Source organism: Aspergillus pseudotamarii (assembly GCF_009193445.1).
Source record: "Aspergillus pseudotamarii strain CBS 117625 unplaced genomic scaffold BDV38scaffold_18, whole genome shotgun sequence".
NCBI classification, from domain to species: domain Eukaryota; kingdom Fungi; phylum Ascomycota; class Eurotiomycetes; order Eurotiales; family Aspergillaceae; genus Aspergillus; species Aspergillus pseudotamarii.
The window spans coordinates 129,486-155,835 of record NW_022475032.1 but is presented as its reverse complement, the minus strand read 5'-3'; the positions used below and the strand labels follow the sequence as shown (position 1 = coordinate 155,835).

At 49.5% G+C, this 26,350-nt stretch overlaps 10 protein-coding genes across 10 annotated transcripts; 3 read left to right on the top strand and 7 right to left on the bottom strand.

Moving 5' to 3' along the window:
* Positions 1-510: 510 nt before the first annotated feature.
* On the top strand, positions 511-1,475 carry BDV38DRAFT_243275 (GNAT family N-acetyltransferase). The gene has a single exon (XM_032054209.1). It carries the CDS (start codon positions 720-722, stop codon positions 1,242-1,244), a length of 525 nt encoding a protein of 174 aa, XP_031915003.1. The 5' UTR covers positions 511-719; the 3' UTR covers positions 1,245-1,475.
* A 216-nt stretch (positions 1,476-1,691) lies between these two features.
* On the top strand, positions 1,692-2,447 carry BDV38DRAFT_56887 (uncharacterized protein). Its single transcript, XM_032063562.1, has one exon. The coding sequence runs from the start codon at positions 1,798-1,800 to the stop codon at positions 2,215-2,217; it is 420 nt and encodes a 139-aa protein (XP_031915002.1). The 5' UTR covers positions 1,692-1,797; the 3' UTR covers positions 2,218-2,447.
* A 1-nt stretch (position 2,448) lies between these two features.
* BDV38DRAFT_56894 (uncharacterized protein) lies at positions 2,449-4,306 on the bottom strand. Its single transcript, XM_032063564.1, has 2 exons — positions 3,585-4,306; positions 2,449-3,520 (listed from the first exon to the last, which is right to left on the bottom strand). The coding sequence occupies exons 1-2, from the start codon at positions 4,144-4,146 to the stop codon at positions 2,637-2,639; spliced, it is 1,446 nt and encodes a 481-aa protein (XP_031915001.1). The 5' UTR covers positions 4,147-4,306; the 3' UTR covers positions 2,449-2,636.
* Positions 4,307-5,954: 1,648 nt separating this feature from the next.
* On the top strand, positions 5,955-8,154 carry BDV38DRAFT_243271 (MDR family MFS transporter). Its single transcript, XM_032054208.1, has 4 exons — positions 5,955-6,212; positions 6,294-6,631; positions 6,699-7,158; positions 7,216-8,154. Exons 1-4 carry the CDS (start codon positions 6,030-6,032, stop codon positions 7,921-7,923), a joined length of 1,689 nt encoding a protein of 562 aa, XP_031915000.1. The 5' UTR covers positions 5,955-6,029; the 3' UTR covers positions 7,924-8,154.
* A 164-nt stretch (positions 8,155-8,318) lies between these two features.
* Positions 8,319-9,941, bottom strand: BDV38DRAFT_243269 (uncharacterized protein). Its single transcript, XM_032054207.1, has 3 exons — positions 9,809-9,941; positions 8,719-9,749; positions 8,319-8,655 (listed from the first exon to the last, which is right to left on the bottom strand). Exons 1-3 carry the CDS (start codon positions 9,910-9,912, stop codon positions 8,387-8,389), a joined length of 1,404 nt encoding a protein of 467 aa, XP_031914999.1. The 5' UTR covers positions 9,913-9,941; the 3' UTR covers positions 8,319-8,386.
* Positions 9,942-10,117: 176 nt separating this feature from the next.
* On the bottom strand, positions 10,118-12,616 carry BDV38DRAFT_56838 (putative MFS sugar transporter). Its single transcript, XM_032063561.1, has 7 exons — positions 12,141-12,616; positions 11,872-12,090; positions 11,560-11,821; positions 11,234-11,503; positions 10,878-11,185; positions 10,602-10,832; positions 10,118-10,491 (listed from the first exon to the last, which is right to left on the bottom strand). Exons 1-7 carry the CDS (start codon positions 12,349-12,351, stop codon positions 10,403-10,405), a joined length of 1,590 nt encoding a protein of 529 aa, XP_031914998.1. The 5' UTR covers positions 12,352-12,616; the 3' UTR covers positions 10,118-10,402.
* A 266-nt stretch (positions 12,617-12,882) lies between these two features.
* BDV38DRAFT_281494 (beta-glucosidase H) lies at positions 12,883-15,471 on the bottom strand (the record flags this gene model as incomplete). Its single annotated transcript, XM_032059563.1, has 3 exons — positions 12,883-13,285; positions 13,333-15,349; positions 15,405-15,471. The coding sequence occupies 3 exons, from the start codon at positions 15,469-15,471 to the stop codon at positions 12,883-12,885; spliced, it is 2,487 nt and encodes an 828-aa protein (XP_031914997.1).
* A 2,018-nt stretch (positions 15,472-17,489) lies between these two features.
* BDV38DRAFT_270149 (HET domain-containing protein) lies at positions 17,490-19,580 on the bottom strand (the record flags this gene model as incomplete). The annotated part of the gene is made up of 2 exons (XM_032057094.1): positions 17,490-19,321; positions 19,409-19,580. 2 exons carry the CDS (start codon positions 19,578-19,580, stop codon positions 17,490-17,492), a joined length of 2,004 nt encoding a protein of 667 aa, XP_031914996.1.
* A 570-nt stretch (positions 19,581-20,150) lies between these two features.
* On the bottom strand, positions 20,151-23,318 carry BDV38DRAFT_270148 (transcription factor domain-containing protein; the record flags this gene model as incomplete). Its single annotated transcript, XM_032057093.1, has 6 exons — positions 20,151-20,576; positions 20,730-20,742; positions 20,935-21,521; positions 21,564-22,440; positions 22,476-23,171; positions 23,227-23,318. 6 exons carry the CDS (start codon positions 23,316-23,318, stop codon positions 20,151-20,153), a joined length of 2,691 nt encoding a protein of 896 aa, XP_031914995.1.
* A 1,041-nt stretch (positions 23,319-24,359) lies between these two features.
* BDV38DRAFT_56734 (putative MFS transporter) lies at positions 24,360-25,902 on the bottom strand. Its single transcript, XM_032063560.1, has 2 exons — positions 25,638-25,902; positions 24,360-25,582 (listed from the first exon to the last, which is right to left on the bottom strand). The coding sequence occupies exons 1-2, from the start codon at positions 25,757-25,759 to the stop codon at positions 24,439-24,441; spliced, it is 1,266 nt and encodes a 421-aa protein (XP_031914994.1). The 5' UTR covers positions 25,760-25,902; the 3' UTR covers positions 24,360-24,438.
* Between the last annotated feature and the right edge of the window lie 448 nt (positions 25,903-26,350).

Sequence of the window (26,350 nt, the reverse complement as noted above, 5' to 3'; positions counted from 1 at the left end):
CTTGGTACAATTACAACTGTCGTCCACGTCCTCCGTTATTCGCCACTGTTTATTTTTAATATCTCACCGATCGAGCAATAGATTTCACAGTTCTAAACTAATACAGCTGCAGAGACCTTATATTCTGCCCAGTTAATGTTTCAACTGAATTCCTTCTCGATCTGTTACTACAGAAACGCTCTAACTATGAATTTCCCCAGAAACTTGTCTATCGGCGTAGAAGATAGCTGGACCCTTCAAAAATATAGAAAAGGAACAAGAGATTTCTGCTCTTACTTCGGATTTCACCCTGGCCTTTATTTAAGGGCCAATAATTATCTCAGCTCCAGGTTCCAAAGTACAGGCCAGCCTCTTTCGACTGGCACATAGTCAGGTTGTCTCGGCCAAGCGCTGAAATACTAGGTTACGGGGTTGGTGTGAGAACGTGTGATTCTCCGATCATGTTACAGTCACTCTCGAAATCGCCTTGACCGATATACCCTCAATCACTCCTTTCTGGCCCCACGACCAAGAGCTTCGCGTAGATAAATCATTGAGCTGTCCGCTGAGGCCCACCAGAACATGCTGTGTGTATGACTCACCTTGACTCATGGCATTGGCTAGGGCGTAGCCCTAGTTCCTAAGCTTTATGTAAACCATTTAAAGCGCGGGTCATAACCTGCCGTCAATATCCTTAAGGACAGGAAACAATACTCGTTGACCACAAACGTTCCGTGAGAATGACAAATACAAGGCCGATCCGTATCCGGCCAGAGACAAGAAACGATGAGTCGGCAATCAACGAAGTCACCTTAGCTGCTTTCATGAACGCCGAGCACACCGACCACAACGAGCAAATCATCATCCGCAACCTCCGCAACGCGAACCAACTATCAATCTCGCTGGTCGCAGAAGATGAACGTACAAACAATATTTTGGGTCATGTTGCCGTCTCACCTGTGAAAATCTCAGACGGCAGTGAGAGTTGGTATGGGCTCGGACCAATCTCGGTTTTACCTCAGCATCAAGGAAATGGTATTGGGTCCTTGCTCGTCGAACACATAATCACCGATCTGCAAAGCCGTCATGCAGCCGGGTGTGTTGTATTAGGAAACCCCAATTACTATACACGGTTTGGTTTCAGAGCAGAACCATCTCTGCAACTACCTGGAGTGCCCCAGGAATATTTTATGGCTCTCACTTGGTGTCAGCCAACCCCTACCGGAACTGTATCATTCCACAAGGCTTTTGAGAAACCGGAATGAGTGACTTGACGCGAGGGTGGACAAAATAGATTATTGTACTATGAGAATTGGGATGTACATAAAGAGAAATGATCTAAAGGAGATACAGCCGAAAGAAGTCTCCGGTTAGTTAGTTTATTAATGTGTATAGGAAAACTCCTTGGTCCCCACAATGTATCCATTACCTAAACATGTGGTCGAAGCACCAGCAGAGAAGTATAATCGAATCCTGCCCAAGCAGGAGTTTGTCAATACTATTGCCTGTAGAGATATAAATAGCATTTTTTTTCAGTGGCTCTCAACTGACTGTACATCCGACACACGTACCTCGCCTTCATCCAGCATCATATATATTCACGTGACCGTCTTCATCGTTGGCACCAACGAGATTTTCGGGGGAAAACGGACCTTGCTCATGTCGGGACGATTGCTCTGAAGCTCTTGGGAGGTTTCTCAAAGAATCACTGCTAAGCAAGGTCCCCTCGATAACAAGAACGGGTAGACCTGTACATACCTTCGCCGGATGGTAGGATGACGCCCTCTGTCTCGAGGGGGCCAAGTGTCCCGATTATGGATGCTTGTTTGCCCGAAGAAAATTTGGGCTCGCTGTTCACAGGAAGGTAATTGGCACAGTCAATCAGGAGACTATCTATCTTATCCCAGTTTTGAAGGGTCATCGTTCCATCGCAATAAAGCTCTCGCTGCTGGGCTAATGTTCCCGTCCGTGCATCACGCATTCCATGTCGTCGAGAATATGATCGAGTTTCACGTTGACAGAGTGTTGGTGAGTCTCACGGCGGCGGAGACCTTGTATGTGCCAATAGGTAAGAGGTGTCAAATTCGATTTGTTAGTCGTTACGCGAAAACGTATGTTGTTGCGAGTGGAGGAGGGCTAGTGGAACTATCTATCAAGGAGGGGAACCCTTACTCGTCACTTATCATTCCTGAGACGGAGGCACTTGTGGACTTGGGACACATCCAGCAGGTCAATTAACGAAGGCGAATCAAAATGTTGGTCTAAATGAGTCAGCGGCCTCCCACTACTACTAGTAGGGCATTTCTGCATTGTACTACTAGTGATGACATGATGGTTCACGTAACCGGTAATCGAGAGACGCGAAAGCGAAATAATGGCAGCAGTATCCATGTAAAGAGCCATTGCAGTTTTAATTATACAGCCTGGGGTATTACCCCCTTGTGTGGATTTAGTGATATTAAATTACAGTCATCTTCATCTGCTACACGCACTGTAATACCAACGCTGCCAACACTAACTGCCATTATAAATGGTTTCAAAGAGTGGACGGCTCAAGGGCACATCGGATCACGTGGATGTGCCTTTTTCTCTCTGCCAGACGATAGTAAGTATGAAAATGAATATGGAGACGGGGGAAAGACGAGACTCACCGGATCTTAGAATTGATAGCAGAAGTCCCACAGTGGAATCTCCGTATTCACCAAAGTGGTGCTCCACGACTTCGTCACAAAAGCATCAAGGCTAAAAATAAAGTCCGATTTCAAGCTAACCCCCTCACCGCATGAAGGACGTTCAACGTGTGCATCCTGGGTGACTCCCGGTGCTGTAGCATTTTTAGCATGCTCTGTGTCGAGTTTGGCATCCAGCAAAAACGTGTTAGCGATCCCCGGTTTTGCGGTCAATCCACTACTGAGATCAACGAGCCCTCCGAGGAAGCTCAGCGCCATCTCGACCGTCACGGTGGCGCTAGCATCAGCCTGGACGTTGGCCTGTGCAGAGATATTGGCGTATGGGTGGTACGTTGGCGTCCACCCAGTGGCCACAGTATTCACGCTGTTCAGAAGGTCAACATGCACGTTTCCATTTGGCATGGTAATAGACAGGCCTGCAGCTACATCCACGGCGGCCGAGGCGCTGAAATCCATCTCTAGGCCGAAGGCTACACCGGGGCCAAGCTGCACGATACCAGGGATGTTAACAAGCGTGTAAGTGAGATCCGAGGGGTTGTACATGAAGGACTTGTTGTATGCAGCGGCGAGGTGAGCGCTAAGAGCTACATCGGCAGAAAAGCCGGCATCAATGTCGAAGTACAATTGCCGCAACTTGAAGGCCCAAAAGTCGTAGTACAGATAGCCAGAGAAGGTGATTTCTGAGGAGAAGGCAGCTTCATCGGCGGTAACCGTGAGGTACGGGGGTTCGCTCAGGAGAACAGTATTGTTGGCCAGGGACTTAGAGAACGGTATACTGAAGGAGGGATCAAGTGTGAGGCGCTTGGCGAGTTTGCCCGCTGGCACTGACGAGAAAGCGAGCTCGCAAGTTTCTAGATGTACTAGTCTTAGATCACTGCTCACACGTTGATATATACAAAACCATGAAGTTCGTACCAGCAATCTCGGTAATTGGCTGCTTAGAGGCATTGCAGGTGATCGACAAATTGGACTCATCCAAAGCTATCTGATCGACCTTGAAGAAACCTCTTTCGAACTCAGCATCACAGTTGCCTAGGTGGTTTGTGATCAGGATAAAGCTCGTTTCAGATGGCCAAGACCTAAGGGCTGTTTCAAAGCCAGCAGCGTCCTTGAAGGCGACGATCACAGACTCATCAGTGCACTCAACACTGCCGATAGCGTCGATGTACTCCAATACAATGGTGTCATGGTTAAGCTCTAGGTTCATGTTAACAGAGCCGGAGGCGGGTTTATTAGAGGGCTCGGGGTCCAAGGAGCCATAGTAAAGAGAGACTTTAGAAGCTGGGATTAAATGAATTGGGTCAGAGGTATCAAGCTCTGGCGCTAGTACAGGCCCAAGTGTTGCAGTGGCACTTGCGACGGGTACTGACGGTGGATAATTCGCAGCACAAGATTGAGCGAGTGCCTGGTTTACGAAGCTAAAGGAAAGTATCTGGAGAGCGGCCACTCTAAGAGACGACCATAGTGTTCTCTCCATTGTAGGTATGCTAGCAGGAGTAGGGGCAAAAGAGAGAAAAGAAGAAGAAGGGAAGAAAAAGAAAACGCGAAGGACTACGCGCCAAATGAGTGACTTCAACAGATTGAACTTAACGAGTGACTGGGTTTAAGATCTGACATGATGTAGGATGCCTGCACGGTTTAAATATACTATCCTGAACCTCTGCAAAAGGGGCATTTCAACACACTGGGCTGCAGAGCCATATTAGGAACCCTTCTAGCCGCTAGAGAAAACCGTTGGGGCTCTAAACCTTATAATATATTCGAAGGATCATCTTCTGGCATAGCTCAGAGCATAGATTAGAGACTTAGATATATTCGTTCGGTAATAGATACAACCGCCAAGCAACCATGTGGTATTGGAGTGGGCGAGCCAAGCATTTGCAAGCGAAACTATTACGTTAACCGTTGCCAAGGTGTTCGTTCTCCCAAAAACAGCATAGGTACACGAGAATGCAAATCTCTCTAAGCCTAAATGTCCCTGTTTCTTGGCTGTCTAGTCGTCTGATCTTCAGACTTGCATCGGCCCGTCGCGGTCTTGACTCTGTCGTGGCAGAGAGTGGCAGATTTGCGAAATATTCTGGCAGTCAAACCCTCCGGCAAATCAGTGTGGTTATTGCGAGCACGAGCCATATCCAGACATTCCTTCTTCCATGCTACCATCTTTGCAACTTCTTGTATGTGGATCTTTACGGAGTATTTCGTTCTGTTGCCCTATTCCGTGACTCCACGTTAGTGTGTAGGCAGCCCACCACGAACGGTTAGGTTATTCCGGAGTTGTTTATCTTAAAATACACGTACCTTTCTGTTATTATCGAGTCGATAAATATGAACAGTCGAGCCATCCGACAGTATATTATATATCGGTGTCGGCACCTCCGTGTCTGGCCGGCTAACCTGGTGAACCGCGCTTAAACGCATCCGTTAGGCAAGACCGGCAATCCCAGCTACAAAAGAATATTTACATACTCATGCAAACGAACACTTATGTCCCACCTATCATCTTGAGATGAGCCTACATACCAAGTCTGCTGTCTCGCTTGAATGCTTCGCCCGCGCGGATCCGGTGATGATGATAGTCGAGAAGTACTGGGGGTAAATGAAAGGAATAAAGAAGAGGTAAAAGAGATATCGTAGCCGTAGGTAGACGCAATAGGGAATTATTCTAAAGAAAGGCGCGGTGAAGCTCAGAATTCTATTCTATTAAATGCTACTGATACCTCGCCATCGTACGCTAAGTCGGTGACCTCCTATCATGGTTCTAGGCTAGGCTGCTAGTACAATGTCCCTTCCCGGGGTCGATCGAAGACAGATAGTTATGATATCATTTCCTGGGCTCTCAGGCGAGGCGCTGTCATGAATCCCCTGAGTACGAGATACTAAAGGCACAATACCCAACTTTGGGTGCTACACCCCTCCAGGCGACATATAGCCAGGCTAATCAGCGTGTTAGAAGGAAATATTAAATGCTACTGAAATGGGAAAGGCTAGAAGGTTGGCTCCATAGGGCCACTTGGAGCTGTGTTGACAGAGGTGACGTGCGCGCGTCGACGTACAACGTGTAGTGCAGCGACATTGCTAACCACAAAAGGTGAGAAGGGCAAAGCTCAGTAAAGGCATAAAGAATGAGAAGACAGCTATGGCAGTTGATTATGCACACGACGGTCTGGGCCCGTCGGAATCTGTCATACGCCGAGGCAAGATCGCATTGGTAATCTGGATGGGTCCCTCGTATTGATCCCTCGTACCCCGGAAAGGGACAGCCCCTACTCACAAGTATCCCTTTCGCTTGGGTCTACATATGGTCAGGCTTTCTTCGATACAATCTGACAATAGAATCTCAATGTTGCACAATTGCACAAGATGACTGACGACGGAATTGAGCTCTCGCCGACCAGGCAGCGCTCCCTGGATATTACGATGATGGGAAATTCTACACAAGGCTATGATAACAATATATCTATTCAACGAGCTGTGAGCAGCTCAGAAGAGCCTGGAGAAGAACGTGGAAAGGTTCAGGTGTTTGCCATCATGGTGGCTCTCTGTGTAAGGGCCCTGCTTCTGTTGCATATCATAGTCCTACAATTGGGCAGTACGGAATGAGGAATTGACACTCCAACTTTGTAGTTGTCCCTTTTCATCGCTGCCTTAGATCAAACGATTGTTTCTACCTCTCTGCCGACGATTTCCTCGCGCTTACATTCTGCAAGTGGTTATACATGGGTTGGCGGAGCATATCTCCTGGCCAGTGCGGCCGCGGCTCCCATCTGGGCAAAACTATCTGATATCTGGGGTCGCAAGCCCATCCTTCTCGTTGCTGTTCTATGGTTCCTGCTCAGCTCGATTGTGTGTGCCGCCGCAGTGAACATGAAGATGTTGATTGCCGGTCGAGCGCTACAAGGGATAGCGGGTGGTGGTCTCTTACAATTGGTCATGATTGTTGTGTCCGATTTATTCAGCGTCCGGTCAGCATGAACACCTTGCCATCGTGGCATATTTTCCGAGAAGTGAAGTTTCGCTAACTGGTTTTAGGTCCCGAAGTCTGTATATGGGCATCCTGGAGTTCATGTGGACTATTTCCGGTGGCCTCGGACCAATCCTCGGTGGTGTATTTTCGGAATATCTCTCCTGGCGATGGAACTTTTGGATAAATCTGCCCATCTGCGGACTGGCATTCATATTGCTCTTCTTCTACTTAGATGTCCACAACCCGAAAACCAAGGTGACCGACGGGTTGAAAGCAATCGATTGGCTGGGTAGTCTGTCTATCATAGGGTTCACCCTGATGGTCCTCCTAGGTCTTAACTTTGGAGGGGAAGCATTTGCCTGGAACTCGCCTCAGGTGATTTGTCTGATTGTGTTCGGGTCTCTTTTCTCAATTATATTCTTCTACGGGGAGAAATATGTCGCCAAATACCCTCTGATGCCCCTCAAAATTTTAAAACATCGATCAAACATTGCCGTATCGCTCGTTACATTATTCCATGGTGCGGTGAGTTGCGGCTGGACCAACACCTTTGGTATGAACCAACAAATCTGACAGTGCTAGGTATTCATTGCTTGTGAGTATTGGCTGCCACTTTACTTCCAGTCCGCCAAGCAAGCAAGCCCGATGCGCTCAGGACTGATGGTCCTTCCCCTGGTTCTGGCCGAAGGGGTCTTCAGCGGAATTTCTGGCTGGTTAATCCATCGGACAGGCAAATACGCGGAGCAAATCTGGATAGGCACTGTCCTTCTTACACTCGGGACTGGTCTATTCATTCGCCTCAATCCAACCTCCCCTTTGGTGGAACTAATCATCTTCCAGGTCATTGGCGGAGCAGGGTCGGCGATCTTATTTGCACCCCCACTCATTGCATTGCAAGCAATGGTCGCGCAAGATGAAACAGCAAGTGCTACGGCAATGTTGGGTTTCATTCGCACTATTGCCATGTCAGTCTCGATTGTAGTTGGTGGTGTGGTCTTTCAAAATAGCATGGCAGGAGAGAGAAGCCGGTTAAAAGCAGCAGGACTGATGGATGAGATTGTAGAAGAGCTAACTGGCGCTTCTGCCGCTGCCAGCACAGAGGTAATTAAGACCCTCAGAGATCCTTCCAAAATTCGAACTGTCGCAGGTGCATTTTCCTCCAGTTTACAAAACATGTGGATTATGTACACCTGCATGGCTGGTGTTGCTGTTCTTGCAAGCGTGTTCATTGTGAATCGACCCCTAAGTGAGGAGCATACAGAAACAAGGACAGGTCTCAAGGAAGAGTAAGGTGGGTGCGACATGAACATGTCAGAGGTCGCAACAGTACAGGATGATAAGGTTTTGCATACATTCACATGGTAAGGGGATCTTAAGCGCAATGCGTGGTTAAATATTGGGTTCCCATGAAGGAGCCCATCAATTACTCTGTACATTACATCTTTTTGCGCGAATTCATCACTCCACTCTTATACCCAATTACATCCAAAAGTAGCTTCTCGTGGTTCCAGAGAGATTCCCTATGTAACTGAAACATGCCACGCTTTCGCGGGACATATCTACAGCCTATTAGCCAATGTAAAGACCTCCACAGCCTATATGGACCTTAAATTTTGCGACAGTCCAGCAACGTCGGGCACCTGAATAACCCACTTCTGATATAGGATATGAGGTATATTAAGTGCTTTCTTCTCAAATATATTATTTCAGCAATGTAGAATACAATGGGGTTCGTTACTTCGTCGTTGCCATCCTAAAGCTCATGGTCAAATACACCACGGTGCTCAGATGGCTTGCGACATATTCCAGGCGACATAGCAACTAAAGCACCACGTGCAGCTCCAAGCGCGGCCAGCGAGAAGGATTCTCGCAGTGTACCTCCAATAATCTCAATGTGGTCCCCAAGACCTTCTCGAACTGCTTCTTCTAATAAATGACCATCAGGGCCGGTAGTTAGAAGCACAACTCGGTCGACGTGTTCGGGCATGAGACTGTCAAGTGGAGTATCAGGTAAACGGCGGTCTAGTCATCTATTAGCATCTATGCTTCAGACGGTTAGGATGGTCGCATGGGGCAAAAGCTCACGTCTCAAAACCTTAAGGTACGATATCAGGTTAGAAGCGACTACCCGAACGAAACGTCTCTCGGCAGCATGTACGTCCTCCCATGGTAAAACAGCCTGGGATTGTCCAGAGCCCCAGTTCGTCAGGTCAAGAGGATACTCATCAAAGTGATGATCCTCGTCTTTTTTAGACCCCAGGAGCTGGGAATCAAGATCATCACGGATCAAGGTTCGGGCCTGTCTCACAGGGCCATAGAGCTCGGTTTCAGAGGCCCCAATTGCGATCTCCATACTGAGATCTTCCTCGCGATCAACAAGTCGGTCCGTAATATAGCGATCGATCATTGAGCTGCCGAATTGCAAAGCAGGGAAATATTGATGGATGCGCTCCCTCTCACTTTTCCCGCCGTCGGCCCCAGCACTAACATCTAGATAAAACCTTCCATGATCTATGACTGCGTACCTCAGGCCAGGGGGGTTTGCTATCGTGGATACAGAGACAAATGTCGCCACAGTCGTTCTAGAAACAGGCGTGAGAGCCGACTTGATTCCTGCCTCCCTACTTGCGTCCACCACCATCTCCCGGAGGGTCTGGTTAAAGAACTCGGGTACCGCTATGACAGCATACTTGAGGTCAATATCACTATCGGTAGCAGCTTTCTGCTTCAGCTGTCGTAGCATGTCAACAAATCCTGCTTTGACATCGCTTAATCTCAATTCCTCGTTATACCTAGGATTGACAAGCCTCCGAGTGTATGAGGCTGCCTCTAAGATAGTATGAAATACAGTGCGAGCAAATGACAACACCTGTGAGTCCTGCAGTGCCGGTTTGTCGAGAAACGAGTTCAGTTCAGTCATCCACTGCTGGCTGAGATTGGATAAATATCCTTTCACGGTCCATTGGGCGGGTCTACGCCATGGACGCATAATATCATGACGGTCTGCGAATTCCAACCGGAGGAGAAACACATGGCGAACATAGATCTCGTCAGGTCCGGGGGTGATCGCCGCGATCACTGAAACATTATCGGACGTGTGGGCATACGCAGCAGTACTAAGGACTGATTAGCCAACGATATCATGAAGATCAATCCACCATAGCGGCTTACGGACAGTAACTCAGGGCCCAGATCAATTCCGATCGGCTGAGGTCGACGCGCATCCACAGCCAGAAATAGCCCTAGTCCCAGCACGAGGACCCAGAGGTTGAAGATCATGTTTCACTCACGAACCATGTTCCCTTGAGAATTAGAGGAACAGTGGTCTGTTATATGTTTCCACTTCCAACGTACCCTGAACAGGAATTTTTCATGGGCGCCCAAGCCACTTTAGGGCGCGTTTCCGAATCTGGACGGTTATTTCGGTAATTTCCGCTCCGAGGCATTAGTTCATGTGCCATTAATAGAGAACGAATCACTGGCAGTCCCACCGCATGAAATGAAAGGAAAGGCTAGCCCTTATGGGAAAAGCTTTATGAACGGAGTATAATTTCGGTTATCTTAATTAGAATCAAGCCCGGCGCATCTGCATTTAACAAGCACACCTACCAAGATTACGACCAGAAGCAAAAAATAGAGAAGAAGGCAATGAAAGACAGGGCAAAGACGTTCAGTATACCATCTAAGACCTTGTGGATATGAAAGCTCGCACCAGATAGTACTCGACTGCAAAGACAAATGTCACAAGGTATCAATATAGGAAAAGCACCTAAGCCTGGACTTCCTTCGTCTCATCCACCTCAAGCTGCTTGTGCACCGCAGCAGCCACCTCATTAGCCTTTTCTTTGCCCTCAAACACTAGGAATGTCAAAAAATCCAAGTATAGACTAGTAACAGGAAAAAAAAAAAAAAAAAAAAAAAAAAAAAAAAAAAAAAAAAAAAAAAAAAAAAAAAAAAAAAAAACTTACTAAATGACAGCTCCTCCAATGTCCTTCCAGACGTTTCCGGGAAAAGGAAGTAGATGAAGACCAACTCGAAGGCCAGCCAACAGCAGTAAACTAGGAGCCATCGCCACTTAATTCTATCCAACCCGACCGGATTGACATAAGTAGCGAAGAATGCCGCCCCGCGGCCATAAAACTGGAACCAGGAGAGGCCACGAGAGCGACCGAAGTAAGGGAAGATTTCAACCAGGTAAGCTATATTGTCAGCGAATGGTCAGCAGAATATGGACGGGGACGTACTGTAAGTCAAAGCATTGTAGCCCAGGTTGTATGCCGGGGAGTAGGCAAAGATGAAGAAGATGGTCAAGATTGCGGCAGCCCTGACCCCTGTTGTCATGAACCGCTCCATGGAAATAGTCCACCCAATGTACACGCAGAGCAATGATGTGGCACAGGTCAAATACATCGTCCGCCGCTTGAACAGAGGCGCCGTGAGGGCTAAGGCTGTACCGGAGACCAATCCCCAGCAAGCAATACCGATGTTGATCTTGGACTTGGTCACGCCGTCGGTGATGCCGACCATGTCCAGCAAGTCGCTGAGATAGTACCTACGCATAATCAGCACCGATCGCTATATCCCAGGGAATAAGACATACGTGATCAATGTATTTCCAGACCACTGGGTGAACAAGCCCAAAAACGCGGAAATGAGCATCCGACGCCGCATCCCCGCGGTGCGGAACATGTCCCACCAGCTTTGTTTCGCCTGTTCGAGCTCGAGCTTGATGGTCCGTTGGATCTGGGCAATCTCCGCGCGCACGATAACGGAGTTACGGTCTCCCTCAGCATGGTATCTGGCCAGAATGTCGAAGGCTTCTTCGTGTCGGTCTTTGCTGATCAAATATCGAGGGCTCTCCGGCAGGAAGCTTCATACGTTAGGGAGATATTTCCAGGATGGGATTCAGCGCGACCCTGCACATACAAAACAAATACCACCTGGACCATAGCAGGAGCCAGTTGTAACAGTGAAGGGATCCTCCACGCCCAGTTGCTTGCAATAGTTACCGTGCCTAAGCCGACGGCAGCAGCCACGATTTGGCCGATGAAATAGGATGAGTTAAACAAGGACGTGAGAATTGGTCGTTCTTTGGGATAACCAAGTTCACCGATGAGGGAAGATCCAGCCACGATGCAATATGGAATGCCGAATCCAAGTAACATGCGCGCTACTATGTACATTCCGACTATTCTAATTAGCAACCCGCAGTGTCTTCGATGAGTCAATGATAGCTACCTCCGTTGGAGAACCCTTGCAGTAGCGCACCCACCAAACTGATGCAAGACCCGAACATAATCGTCCATCTCCTTCCGAAGCGTTGATTGATCCAGGGGACAAAGGGCAGAGCAAGGATAGCTCCAAGGGAATATGCCGCTCCTAGAAAGCCTTTGAGATTAGGCTCAACCTCGTACTCGGGCCTACCATCCACGGTATCACCAGTTAGGCGCCCGAAGTCTATGTATCTTGTCAGCAAATGATTTCTTTTAGCAGGGAAGACCTCCAACATTTATTCCAGGTATACACGATCTGCACTGTGTTGATGATCTGTGAGTCAAATCCTGAGGTGATCTCAATGCCCATGCACGCGGGGAAGAGGATGAAGTATAACCGTCTCAGGTTGGGCTTCTTGTACCAAGGGGTCCGGTCCTCAGCCAGCAAGTTGGCCAGGACCGGGTCTGACACGTCTTCTTCTCGTTGCTTTCCCACTGCAACCATGTTGACGGCTTCCGGAGTCCTTAACCTTTGGCATTGGGAGTAATCTGGACGCAGATCGTCCTTATATATCTACTATACAGATACAGCACGAGCCAAGACGAGCCAAGAAAGACTCTTACCACATACGAGACGGACATTACCACGACCAGTGATCGTCTCAGATACACTCATTTGCTGTTGGCCCGTGGGGAAGAGAGCCCTTTAACAGAGGCAGCAGCCGAGGCCTCTGAGCATACCGAAACTTAAGCGGGATTCCACCAATCGCTCCGGGTATCTCTACATTTAAGCCGGAGAAATCTCCCTAACCGACTGCCAAGAGGGGCCTAAGGGCCTGGGGTGTTATAGATATGGAGTGAGCAGTGGTTGGGGTGACTGACTTATACGAAAAAAGGATCACCTGCTTACCCCGGATTGTGTGAAAAGATCGGCTCGCTGGTGCCCCCACAGCATTAAGCTAAAGTCTGGCTAAATGGATTCAAATTATCCGGAGTGGGTCATCTTTGCGGCTAAGCTAGAGATATAGATCACTGGTTATAATCCAAGCCAGTATCTCGTCCCATCCACCCTGAATGTCCCCTTCGCCAGGATATTTTGACTTGATGTACCTATCAGAGCTTCGTACATACCCTCTTCGCTTTTCCACATGCCTTCGATTTCATCCCAGAAACTTGTGGCGTATTTATCCACGCCAATATGGACCACTCTTCCTTCCCCGGGTTGCAAAAGAACTTTCGTAAATCCGTGCAACTCCTTAGTCGGGCGAGGTGTGGGGGATTGAGGGGCGGAGATATACAGCTGGAGGACTTGCGCTCCAGCTACCTTGCCAGTATTCTTGATTTGTACAGTAGCCGTCAGGGGTTCCTCGGGTCTAAACGATTCCTGGGAGAAGACCACATCCGGAGACACGGTAAAGGTCGTATAGGAAAGACCGTGGCTGCATAATTAGTTATAATCAAACACCATGACAGGACAAACACATACCCAAATGGGAATAACACCTCCCGGCCAACCTTCTCGTAGTACCGATATCCAACATAGACATCCTCGCCGTACAGCACCCTTCCCCCCACGCTGGCGTAATTCAGATACGCTGGGTTGTGTTTCACATCCAACGGCCACGATAGTGGCAGCTTGCCGGATGGGTTGACGTCCCCAAATATCACATCCGCGATACCATGACCGGTCTCATTACCTCCATACCAGGCCTGAACGATCCCCCTCGCCTTATCAGCCCAGGGCATCGTCACTGGCGTCCCGGACTGATTAACAATCACTGTTCTGTTCGCCGCAACATCCAGCACAGAGGTGATCAACGCATCAATCCCAGGCGGAAGGTCCATATCCGGCCGGTCAAATCCCTCAGACTCCCATTCGTGATTCAGTCCGGTACAGAGAATGGTATAGTCCGCCTCTGCAGCTGCCTTAACAGCACTCTGCACCATCTCTGTGGGATCGGTATGTAAGCATGCTCCAAGGTGCGCTGCACCGCCACCAAAGTGTACCACGCCGATTGCTTTCATAGGACTAGTATTCGCAGATCCATATTCGATCCGGATCTTGTAGGTTTGACCCGCGTTGAGAGCCTTCGATCCCAGTTCTTGCACCGTTCCTTTGCCGAAGAACGCCGTTCCTCGGGTTTGATGTGTGGTATTGTCGACGACTAATTCGTCGTCGACGTACAATGTACCAGTGCCAAAGACTGTGAGGCCAAAGTCCCACACACCCGACGCATCTGGCGTAAAGTCACCAGTTAGCGTCGCATAGAATAGACCTCTGTTGAGCTCCGGTGCATTAAAATCCATTAGCTGAAAGGCGGTCTTCGACATCGGCTGTGTGGCGCGTAAAATACGCTCCTCCGTCCCTACGGGCTCGTTGTAGAAATGCATCACAGCATTGCTAAGGAGCCGGTCGATCACAGGTAGCATTTTGTGCGCATAAGCGCCCACCTCGTGGAGAATCTCGGTGTGGGGAAGAGCTTCGGTCACAGCGTCATACAACGAGACGGTATAGTACGGTTCCAGGGAGGCGCTGCCACCACCGGAGATCGCTGGAGTTCGTACATGCGAGCCGATCAGGGCAATCTTCTTGATCGTCTTGGGCAAGGGTAAAAGCTCATCCTTGTTCTTCAAAAGCACGATAGTGTTGGCACACAACTTTCGATTCAGCGCCCGATCTTCCGGATAGTCCCTTCCAGTTTCCACAGCGGATACCGGTGCTCTGGTTGCTTGCCGAACAAACTCAAGGACCTTTCGTGCGCGACTATCAATGGTGGACTCCTTAATCAACCTTGCCTGCACGGCTGATTCCACATATCGGCCTCGATACCGCGACGGACCCGGCATCTCCAAATCCAAACCGGCGTTCATTGAGTCAATCGTGGTGTACGTTCCCAGCCAGTCACTCATGATAAGCGGATTCCACTTCCACTCCTGACGGACCATATCCAACATCTCCTTACTCTCCACAACGTGCTTGCCGTTGATCTTGTTGTAGGAAGTCATCAGAGCACCAGGACCCGCGTCACGGGCTACGATCTGAAAAGGTCGCAGATAGATCTCTCTCAACGCGCGCTGAGTGACAAGAACATCCACAGCCCTCCGCTCATGTTCCTGGTCATTACCGACGAAATGTTTTACCGCGGAGATAACCCCGGTGCTCTCACAGCCTGTGATCATCGAGGCAGCCATTCCTCCGGCGAGATGCGGGTCCTCCGCGAAAGACTCAAAACCCCGGCCGCCCAGTGGTGATCGGGGCATATTGATTGTCGGACCCAGCCAACAGTGCGCCCCCTTTGCCAGACATTCTTTTCCAATTAGCACTCCCACTTCGCGTAGTAGATCTTGATCCCAAGTGGACGCCAAGGCGGTGCCACAGGGCAAACAGGCAGCCGGCACACCGGCGAAGAACTTCGTGCCTCTTATACCATTAGGGCCGTCGGTAGAACGGATTGAAGGCACATTCAATTCGGGAATGGGGTGGGTATGCCAGAAGTCGGTGCCTGGCTTAGTTTTAGTGCTGACTCTCGGCCTAATGATCGGGGCGGGTGAGATAACCTGCGAGAAGGGCGATCTTGTCCTCCTGCGTGATATGGGAGAGCACGTAATCTATGTCCAATGTCATTTTCGCGTCTAAGTGCACATTTCTGGGACTGGACCCGACTCGTTCATTACGAGTACATCCAACGAACAAGCCGTATCAATAAATACCCTGGCGGCAGATCGACATCCTAGTGGATAACATGGCGGCCCTCGCCCCGAGATTCCGTCGGGTGGGGACGGACTCCGCATGTCAGATTGTCATTCATGGATAATTCGTGGGGGCTCAGTCTCAGAATGATTGACCCCGCATGTGGCATTAAGAAAGGCGCCCCATCACGGTACGGGAGTATACGCCTTCATTTTGGGAGTGACCTTCCAGCTGCGTGTCACTGCGAGGATGTTTATCCGGATGGCGAAAGGTCCTTGCCTAGGACGGCTAGCGTCATCCCTGACGTGATGTAGGGCTTAGGGCTAGAGGTCAGCTGGGATCGATATCGATGTACATCTCCAGGACCGTCAAACAGTAACTAATATATAGTTTGATAGCAAGAAATATCATGGAAATTTCAGCAACACAAATAATTGTCCTTGAGATGCTCTTGAATACCTTCGAGACCTGTTACCGGACGATATTCATCCGTTTGCTAATAACTGCTATTTCTCCGACAGAAGATATATATCTTCCAACCATACAGTGACAAGAGCTTTCTAACTACGTTCTGCTTTAAGCCTCAACCCACAACAGGAACCCCAAGAGCTCTCGGAGGATTGAGGAGAGCATTGGATCAGAAGATCCCACCATCAAGGACCTCTTAAACAATTGTTACCGAAGACAAGCTAGATGGGAAATTGTTCCGGCCATGACAACTGCAGCATATGGCGGACCATCGTTCTTCCGGTTCCGTTGGGTTTGTTTATCGCGAGACGCGACGGTTAGTCTTGTGGCAAAACTACGTAACTGAGGTCTTCATCAGAGAGATGTGATCCGGACAGCACGCATGTCGACAAAAGTTAACATCATAGGCAAGGGCAGCGCGCATTGATGTACGCGATCAAAAACAGGTCGAATGAAATTGACCGCAGCGCTATCATTTAAATTCAGAACTATCACCCCGATCGAAACCTGTTGACTCTTGCGTTCCGCATCGCTCATACAATACGCGAAATGCAAAACTCGATCCCTCGCGCACCATCGCTGCCGATCGCTCCACCCTGGAGGGCCTGTCGCTGAATTACCCGAAGTGTCAGCCCATCCCGAACGGCCATCAGGATCGAGTGGACAATGACTCCCCCAATCGCGCGTCCATTGTTGACGGTGAAACTTGGCCGGGGAGGACTGTCGAATGTGATACCTACGATCATGTCTGATGCTGGTCACATTGGACGAGATACCCATGGCAGTGTTGACAATGTTGTCTTAGAGGCTGAGAGGGTTACTACTCCTTGAGACATAGCATAGCACCACTGACCCTCTTGATGGCCGAGGGCAAGGGAAAACGCATTGCCTTGACGGGCTTTTGCTTCATAAGTGTTGATGAATGTAAAGACGAGCAGCGGGATGACTTGGCTGACGGAAATGGCTGATGCTATACTTTGAGGGAGGCTTGCTCTAGAATTTGGATATGGGCCTCTTCGTTGATGGGGGCTTCCCTGTGGAATAGCCCCTAGCCCTTGGATCACCTTGAACGATGGGGAGGTAGCGATGCCACTAAGGTTAGTTTAGACAATTCCGTAGTAGTGCGGCGTTTCTCTATAAGCAACACGTAAATTCCGGATACACATACCTTGTAGTTTCAGTCAAAGTTACGACCACAGACGGAATTCTACTCAATGTCCATACAGACCGTTTCCGCCCTTTATATGCCCTTTAAGACTAGGTCAATCTATGCAGGAATAGGAAAGGGTATGGGGGAATGATCTCAGCGACAGTTGCAGCGGTCTCTACCTATCAATTCATCCTACAGTCGAGTCATGCCAGACACCACCATCAGCTGCGCAGGAAAGTCTTGCTACACTACGCTACTAGCAGAGTCTATTGCACATGTCATAAGCGCTATTAGCTGAGTTGGATTTTCTCTACTCGTGCAGACGATTTTAAACTCATACAAGAGTAACCGAGACTGAGTGCTGCTTTATTTCGGGCAGTGGATCGGGGGGCATCTCTTCTTCAGGTTCTTCTGCCAGGACTCTTTTCGGGACGAACAGCCATGGTGTCAGGTTGAAGACAGGCATCTTGCCTACGGAAGGCGAGAGTCTCTCCAGAAACCGGTGCGATTTCTCCAAAATGCGAAGGACGGTCATCAAAGCACCCCCAGAAGTATCCTTTGTCAGGATTGGGGAGTCAATGATACCTACTCGCTCATAGACGTCACTGTCCTTGTCGCTACGTCTAACCAACAAACCGAACCGGTGATCCATGAACGGAGAAAACCCATGGTTACCATCTGGAAGGCGAGCGAGGAAGAGTACGAACAACTCCTGCTGGGGTAATACTGGCTCGAGTGCCATGTCAAATCCCGCGTGGAGGTAGAAAGACTCCTTTCCCACTTCCATTTCCACCACTTGGTCGACGGTCGAATTTCGCAGCGGTGGTAACAGCAACTCGGACAATGGAGGCCTATCGTCTGCAGGATAGAGATTTTTGACTGGCAAGAGTGGCGCGTGCAGACGAAGATACCCACCGCTGACAGTGCCATATACATCGGGCCCGTCTTTCTCGACATCGCAATCCACGAATGTTGCTAGTTGCTCGTAATCTGCAATGCCACGCTTCCACCTACACCTCTCAATAAAATGATATACAATAAATTGAACAGGTCCCTCGGCCGAGGCCCATGACCATGACGGGGCACGATACGACGTTGGCTTCTTAAGCGGCTCATCGCGGTTCATGGCGCACCACAGCAAACCTTCGACCAGGCCCTTCCTCCAGATCCCGGCAAGGTAGACGTCCCTGGATATCTGCGCTATTGCGTGTACCACACCTGATAATGCAGGGAATCGGTCCGACTGGTGCGTGATGGAACGCTGGGTGTATTCCTCAATCATTTCGTACCATCCCCGATAGTTGACTTCCGAGTCGCCATCTGGACGTGGACCAAATATGGTCCTTTCGATCGATGCCGTTCCTTTAAGACGGTCCAGATTATGGAGATTACCCGGCTGCAGATCCCCATCTTCGGCCCGGCTAATAGCTCGACACTCCCAGAAGAGCTGTCTTGCACCGTATAGTAGAATGCGCTGGGCGAGATACCGCTCTTGTAAGCACCAGGCTCTGCTCTGGAGTGGTTCTGATGAGACCGGATCCCGGCCAGACGTCCATCGTTCTCCTGCTGGAGGTAGTGGGGACAGTGCCAAACAGCTGGTGCGTTCGCTGTGAAGAGCTTTCGTCCAGTTAATTGAACCCGGGTGAGCTCGAGAGCCAAGAAATCCTTGATCATCTGCATTTGAATTTGATGCTCCGAGCACCACAAAAGCATCCATGTAGACTTTCGCCATTCTGCCAGCTTCAGCCTCCCAGTCATGCCGATCGTTCTGGACAATACAAAGTGTATCGATCCAGAGATACCGTATCCCAAGCCGTCGTGTAATGAGAACCGCCTCTTGAAAGACTTGAGACATGTCCTCGATCCGGACCTCTCGCTTGCGATCCTCCAGATTCTCAGTCGTTGTCGCGAATGGAATGCATTTCCCCCAGCAGTGACTCAAAGCAACGTAACGAGCAGCGCGATCCACTTTATTCTGGTCATCTCGAAGGCATACTAATCCTACATCAAGCCCCACTGGGCTGACATCAATTACCCGAGTTGGGAGTAGTGGTGGGTGCGAGGCGTCTGCACATTGCATCCCATGGTCATTGATGCAAGAGTCCATCCAAGAATTGATGACCGAAAACGCCTGTTCACTGTCAGCTGATTGTGCGATAGTCCGGCCTAAGATCATTTCCGCCAAAGGGTCGTCTAAGAAGCATTAAGATTAAGTCGAACTTCAGTGGAATGGTGATTGCTATTTTTCCATACCATGGTCGGTCGCTACACGAAACTCGGCTTGGAGAGTTAGACCCCATGAGACCCCCGACGAGATTGTGATTGTGAGAATGGCGTTGGCCATTTCACTACGCTGTGAGATGTCCTGGTCCTCCGCATCGTCGTCAGTTGATAGAGATGAGCGGAGTTCCAGCGCCATGACCATGGGGAATTCCAGATACCCTTCCCACTTGCGTAGAGGATCCTTCGTGTCCGTTTCCTTAGAGCTTGTCGGAGGAACGTCTCCACGGGCTTCCTGTTGTGCCACTTCATGTTCGAACGACGTCTCCAGGCCTTGACGGACCAGCTTGCAAAACGCACAGTCTGACGGCAACGATGCAGTCAGTTCACTTAGAGATGAATACCATGGGATCTCCCACGACGACTGCGGTTCGTTTGGCTCCTTCCAAAGGAGATGGCATTGTTGGAGAAGGTCATGGAGCGGGATGGTCTTGCAGCGAGAACAAAGGGGATGCATGGCTGGCAAGGAATGAATTGATTTGGGTGGGCAAGTTTACAAATCCTCGTATACGAAGTTTCACACTAACCCTATTTTGTCCATCTGATCGGTCTTAGCTTCCTGCGCTGATCTCGAGGCAAACTGATAAAGAAGAGTTGAGATTATGCGCCTCTCAAAAATTAAACCTTACAACACTACCACTGTACATGTTTCCCCAAATGCTCACCATTCACCCTCAGACTGCCATCTATATCCTGTACATTTTTCTCTTATCCCTCAGAAAACAAGTAACGCAGCCCGTCCAGTCATTACCGCCAGGATCCCTGAAGAGAACACGAACATGGAAAACCGGCTCATGATATGGTTGCTAGTTGACTGCACCAGGCTGTGCACAATTCGAATGGCTACATAGGACCATGCCAGGAGAATATCCATCTTGTCATCCTTGCCGGCCAGTGCCAATACGAGGGCTATCGCGTAAAACTGGGTTGGCTGTTCCATGAGATGGTTGTAATTGTCTGCTTTCCATCGGACACTCGCCGGCGTCATCGCATCCAGTTCGCGCTTCGTAATGGTGTTTTTGATATTCATCTTGGTGTATACCGGGATTCGTGCTTGGTACATCCAGCCCTCCATGACGAAGGTCCAGATATTGAGGGCAACAACAGGCGCCAAAAGGGCAGATACCTGGCCGGTGGACATCTTTGATTGGAATTGAAGCGACGTGTGTTGGTTGGAGAAGGTGGAATTTGGATTCTGATTCTGGCACCAGCAAGAAACACGTGGGGGCCGAGGAAGCATTTATAATCAATGAATATCCTCGGATATCAGTCACCTGATCCACTGACGTGAAACGTTTCTGCCTTGACTATACGAGGGAAACACGATCGAAAGGTGGAGACGAGAGGATATTGCTCTATAGGAGATGGCTTTCTGAATAAGGCGTAGAATCTAGATCCGCAATGATATCGCCAGGAATAAAGGCTTGCAGTGCTGAGAACTCCATGATAAAGGAAGAAAATAGATTACTTAGCCGTCGAGCCCTGGGGGAACATCGAACGGAAAGAGGTTACCAAAGTCTCCTAGACCAGTCGCAGCAAGAGAGTCAAATTCACCCCAGCTGGCCAGATCAGCGATATAAGACTCTGGGCTGATGCCTTGTAGAGATCCCACTTCGGACTCTTGCGGTGCTGACGGAAATTGAAATGAACCCGCAGGCTGCACCCCATGGTAGGATACTTGCGCTGGGCAGGGAATGCCATCGAGCCTGTCGCTTGCTACCGGATATACTCCTGTGTGTTGAGAGTCAGCCAGGTTCCTTAACGGATCAAGCTCTCCGGGCCTTGACGTTCCACCCTCAGTCGCGCCCGGGTCTGGCCTATTTGTGACTGGCTGATCGATTGATTCCTGGTTTCCCCGGATTGTGGCCTTGTGCGCCTCCTTGCGAAGCTCTTCCAACACCATAACATAACGCTGGGAGAAAGACGACTGGGAGCCGCATGATGCCAGGTCGTCTTGACCTTGTTTTCCAGCCATGTAGTACGCCATGTCTGCATCAGTTGTACTTTGGCGAGAACGACTACGTATGTAGTGAACGTAGAGCACAACGATGGCGGAGAACGCATAATAATGAGTGAACTTCAACACCTGTCAGCCCTTCCACTGATACTGAATGTTCGAGTTTCTTACCCAAAAAGCTCGGTACATCCTTCCCTTTGCAGACAGATCATGGACAATAGAAACAACCTTCATGGCCGCTTCCAAGCATGACTTAATATTCTGGTCAATCGTTCCCTGCAGCTTATCGTTTCGCCTACTAGGCTCTTTGGTGAGGAGTGTGAAGCCCTTTAAGAGAAACGGGCGATACAGCAAGATCTGCGCATGATAAAAGGCGAGGTTTAAGACAGTGTATTGTCGCTGATAGGTAACCTTCATTATATTCACATTGGGAAGGTCCAGGAACTGAGACAGTTCCTTTCGCCATTCCGTCATCTTCGCCCCGTATTTTTCTGCAGCCGAGGCTTGTGCCGTTAGGGTGGACCTGTGAATGCCGTATAGGTCATGTAATACGCCGCTGATAATCCTGGATAGCTTCGCGTGGTAGACAGGGGCCAGCATAATGCTCTGGGCACTAGAGGTTGGCGGAAGGATGGAGGTCAGCGTTATCTGCTGATCTTCGGCGATCTCAGGAAATTCTTGGTCAATCTCATCATCATGGAAGATGCGAGGACGGCCCAGAGCAGCACTAAGGTAGTTGTCCAAGCTATACGCACACCAAAAGACTCTCTTTGAGCACTCCTGTTCAACAAGGTTGATTGTACTCGGGTGCTCGCGTCGGCGTTTCCGATGTAGGCCGATGGCGATAGCGAGACGAGCGGTGGTACCGAAGAGACTCCAACAGTGGTTAATCCGAGACTGCGAAAGAAGATAGAAGCATTGCGCCAGACGTGCCTGCACACTGGTGACCCGAACGGGACCAGTCTCCGTTGCTAGATGGTGCTCCGACGCACCAAAGTAGACCGCGCTGTTGCATGATGATGAGGGATTAGAGCCGTACTCGCAAAACCTGGGTAGAAAAAAAGTATTAGGCTGGTAACAGACCTCATACGTGTATCCTCCAATTTATCACCAGACTCCGGCTTATATTGTGATGCTTGTGCGAAAACCATGAGGAGTAATGCTCTAATCTCCCGTTCTCCAGGCCCAAGAGAGTGAGGCTCCTGGAGACGGTTGTAAAATTCGTCAAGCCAGCATTCCACCTGCTGTTGATGCAGGAACCGATGCGTGGGAAATGCAAAGTCAAAATATCTATTGCATAGCTCTTTAGCCTCATTCTTGCTGGGGAGAAGCAGGAACGAAGGGTCCGATTTTGGTAGAGGAGCATCGCCAAAACTGAAAATGGGTGTATTCAATGGAAATGTGATGCTCTCATGCAGCCTCTTTTGAATACGAAGCATGAACGAGACCCCTGAGGATGGTCCGACGTAATGACCTTCCATGTCAGTTTGATGCGGCTCCGGGGAGTCCCGCGACTGCAGGTTACTGACGTCTCCATCGATCCGAGACGCTGAATGGCCTTCTATTACCTCTGTATCCGGGGATGCGGGCATCCGATCTACATTGGGGCCTGGCCTCTCTTGTATATGGCGCTCGGCAACATTGCTATTGCCGTTAGGCTGATGGAGCGCTGGGATCGGTGGCACCTTCCCTCTGGTATAACTTGTGGTATATTCACAGCTCTGACTCGAACGCTGACACAAAGAGCACGGAAGAGTACCTGAGCAGCGCAGCTTTTTTCTATGTCACGGTTAGTGGCATTGAACTCGGATATCGTAGCGAAGTGTCGATGTACCTTTTGCAAGCGTCACACGCCCTGGTGACACGGACGCGTTCTTTGACGCATCGGCGTTTCTTTGGACGAGTACTAGTCGGCTCCATCAACATTAAGAAGAATGTGGTATATCCGAATGAAGGGGGTGATATATCTGGAATGGAAAAGGAACAGAGGTTGAGTGAGTTACGGGACGGCAAAGCATGGTGGTTTTCCGGAGGACGTTCAACCCCGCAATTATACTCATTTCAAGCCCTAAACCAGTGGGAACTAACAGTCCTGGAAGGAACGGGACGTCCAATTATGTCCAGAAGATTGATTATAGATACTGCGCCGGATCCTACTAGGGTGATTCATCCCCACCTGGTCCCAGCCAGCGAGTCAAATCGGAAAGGTTGAATACAGCCCCATGGGGAAGCAAGCCTGCCGCGAGAAAGGTGGCTGTTACTGTCAACATGCCAATTGCCCTACATTTGATGAGTACCTTTGGCATACAACCCATTATACCCAAGACCACGTGAATCAATATTGGCCACTTATAACTTCTTTCCAACTATTGCAGAACCATTCGCAAACGCCCTCAAGGTAGGCCGTCATGGCTGGAGATTTACGATAGCTTTAGAAGTGATTAGATAGAGTCTGGGCCATGTTCGGCCATTTGCGTTCTGTATATTCCACATCATGTCTTAAATATGCAGATTAGATGCTGTATCTGAGAAACAGAGCCAGGCGGACAACCGAAGCCAAATTTAACCTCGGTCAATGTGCCGAACAAGACAGGTTCAAGGAAGGGACTTGAATGTCAAAAGATGCTTGTCTGCTCGTAAAAACACAAATTGGGGAACTGTCATGGGGGACTATCGCTAAACCCATATGCTACGATCATTTCCGGGCCGTCGGAAAACAATCCGGAAAAGCAAGAGGGGTTGGGGTTTTCCGGCCCTAACTCGCAACTGTACTGAAGTCGAATGGGTTGACAAAGTTTAGTAGTACAGCAGCAGAAATCACTTGTATGGACTAGTGGTAGTGCAAGTAGGAAAGGAGTATAATGACAACGAAGCAATACACATTTCTCGCTACAAGGCGCTCCCGAAATTATATCTTTACAGAAACGTCTGTCTTTCGGCTTGACTGTAACGGTACTCGTACTCGACCTCCAGACATGCAAGGCGTGTCTCCCTTAACATTATCACATTAAACGCGCGCAACAAACTGACTATTTCTCATTTTACTTCAATAGGCATAGAGGTTGATGACTCCCGAGTCTACTTCCCGAAGCTTTCTGTTCTCTCGTGCCAAGATTATTCGCATGACCCAAGCGAGGATGACCACTCCGACCGAGAATCCGATACTGCAATACATTGCGAGGGCAAACCGTGGAGCGTCACTGTCAGGCCAAAGGTATGGTGTGTAGACACTGGCCAGATTGCCCAAGGTATTGGTAATGGCAATTGCGACAGCCTTCTTTTCATCTGTTTGGCCCAGCGTCGCAGCAGTCCACGCGATATTGATATTATTCACACCATAGGTGGCACCGACAAACAGAATCATGGCGAAGTACCGCGCACCAATATTCAAGGTCCCGCAGGCAAGCGCGAATCCAACAATGGCGAGGGCTTTGGAAACGGTAACATGCCAAGTACGTTCATTGAAGCGCCCCGATGACCATGACACTGCGACGGACGTGAATGTAGCCACGAGATATGGAGGGCAGGTGAGAACCAGTGTTATCGTGGAGTTGAAACCAAGAGTTTTTACCACGGTCGGCATGAAGTTCTTGAACCCGTTCGCCGACAGATGTAGATTGCACATCAAGGCAAAGATCCATGTGCGGTAATCCATACAGGCTTGGCGGAGGCCAACCCACGTGCTGGTGCCTTCTTCTCTCTGCGTAGTGTCTCGTTTAATCCTTTCGTCGGCAAGCTGTCGCTCCTCAGGGGTGAGCCATGGTGTTGAGCGGGGTGCGTTGGGAAGGACGAAGAAGGCGACAGCAGCGACCCCAACAGTTACCACCCCTTGGATGAGAAAAAGCCATTGCCACCCTGCCAGGCCATGTGTCTTATCCAGGCCTGCAAAGACACCGGCGGCAATCAGACCGGAAAAGGCGCTGGCGAGCATATTGCCAGTATAGAGGATAGCCATGCGGGTGGTCGCCTCCTTGCGGGTGTAGAATAAAGATATCATGAAAAGCGCCCCAGGGTAGAACGGTGCTTCGACGAAGCCGAGCAGTAGTCGACAGACGAGCATGCTGTGGTAGTCTTTGACCAGACATGTGAGAGTAGAGACAATCGCCCAGGCCATCATGAACCCAGCCATAAACCAGGAAGGCCTGACTCGATTGAGGAGCATGTTGGAAGGCACTTGGCCAAGAAGGTATCTAGGTCGGTAGGGTCAGTTAATGTATCATAGACGAGCCATCGCTGTGATCATACCCAACAAAGAGAATGCTAATACAGGTATTGTACTCCGTCCCCTTTAAGTTTAAGTCTTCAGAGAGACTGTTGAGCTTGCCATTCACCATCGCATTGCGGTCAAGAAAGTTCAGGAAGTACATTAGCCAAAGGATCGGCTAGTAATCGTCAAAATGGTTCAATCTCCAGGAGGTTAGGGCGGACCAAACCATCATGTACAGATCAATCTTCCTCACCAAAGCAATCTCCTTGGGGTCGACTTTGGCGAACGATCCAAATCTGTCATACTGTGGGGTAGCGGATGCAGGCTTCTCAGGGTCCCCCAGGTATTCGACATGGTTGGTATTATCTTTATTAGTGCTAGCACGAAGAGACGAATCTGCCATGGCGGCTGAATTATTTCTTAGAAAGGACAGTCCTTGATTAACAATGCTAACAGAGTATGGGCATATCAACCAAAGGAGATGTCCGCTTTTATATCTCAATAGCTCGTGGGCTTGTGCTAAGACGGAGGCTCCCATGTCTCCACATCTCCGCATCAAGATAATCCGGGGTAAATCAATCCAAACACTATTCCCCACTGAGAACACAACTGCCGCCAAGAATGGAATGCCAAGCAGGTTGCGGGGGAGTCCAACCGTAAGCGATGATCGTGAAGTCAAGCTCGAGGTTAATGTTCAACCTCCGATTGGATATACAGGTTATTATCGGATATGTCCATGGGTAACTGTATA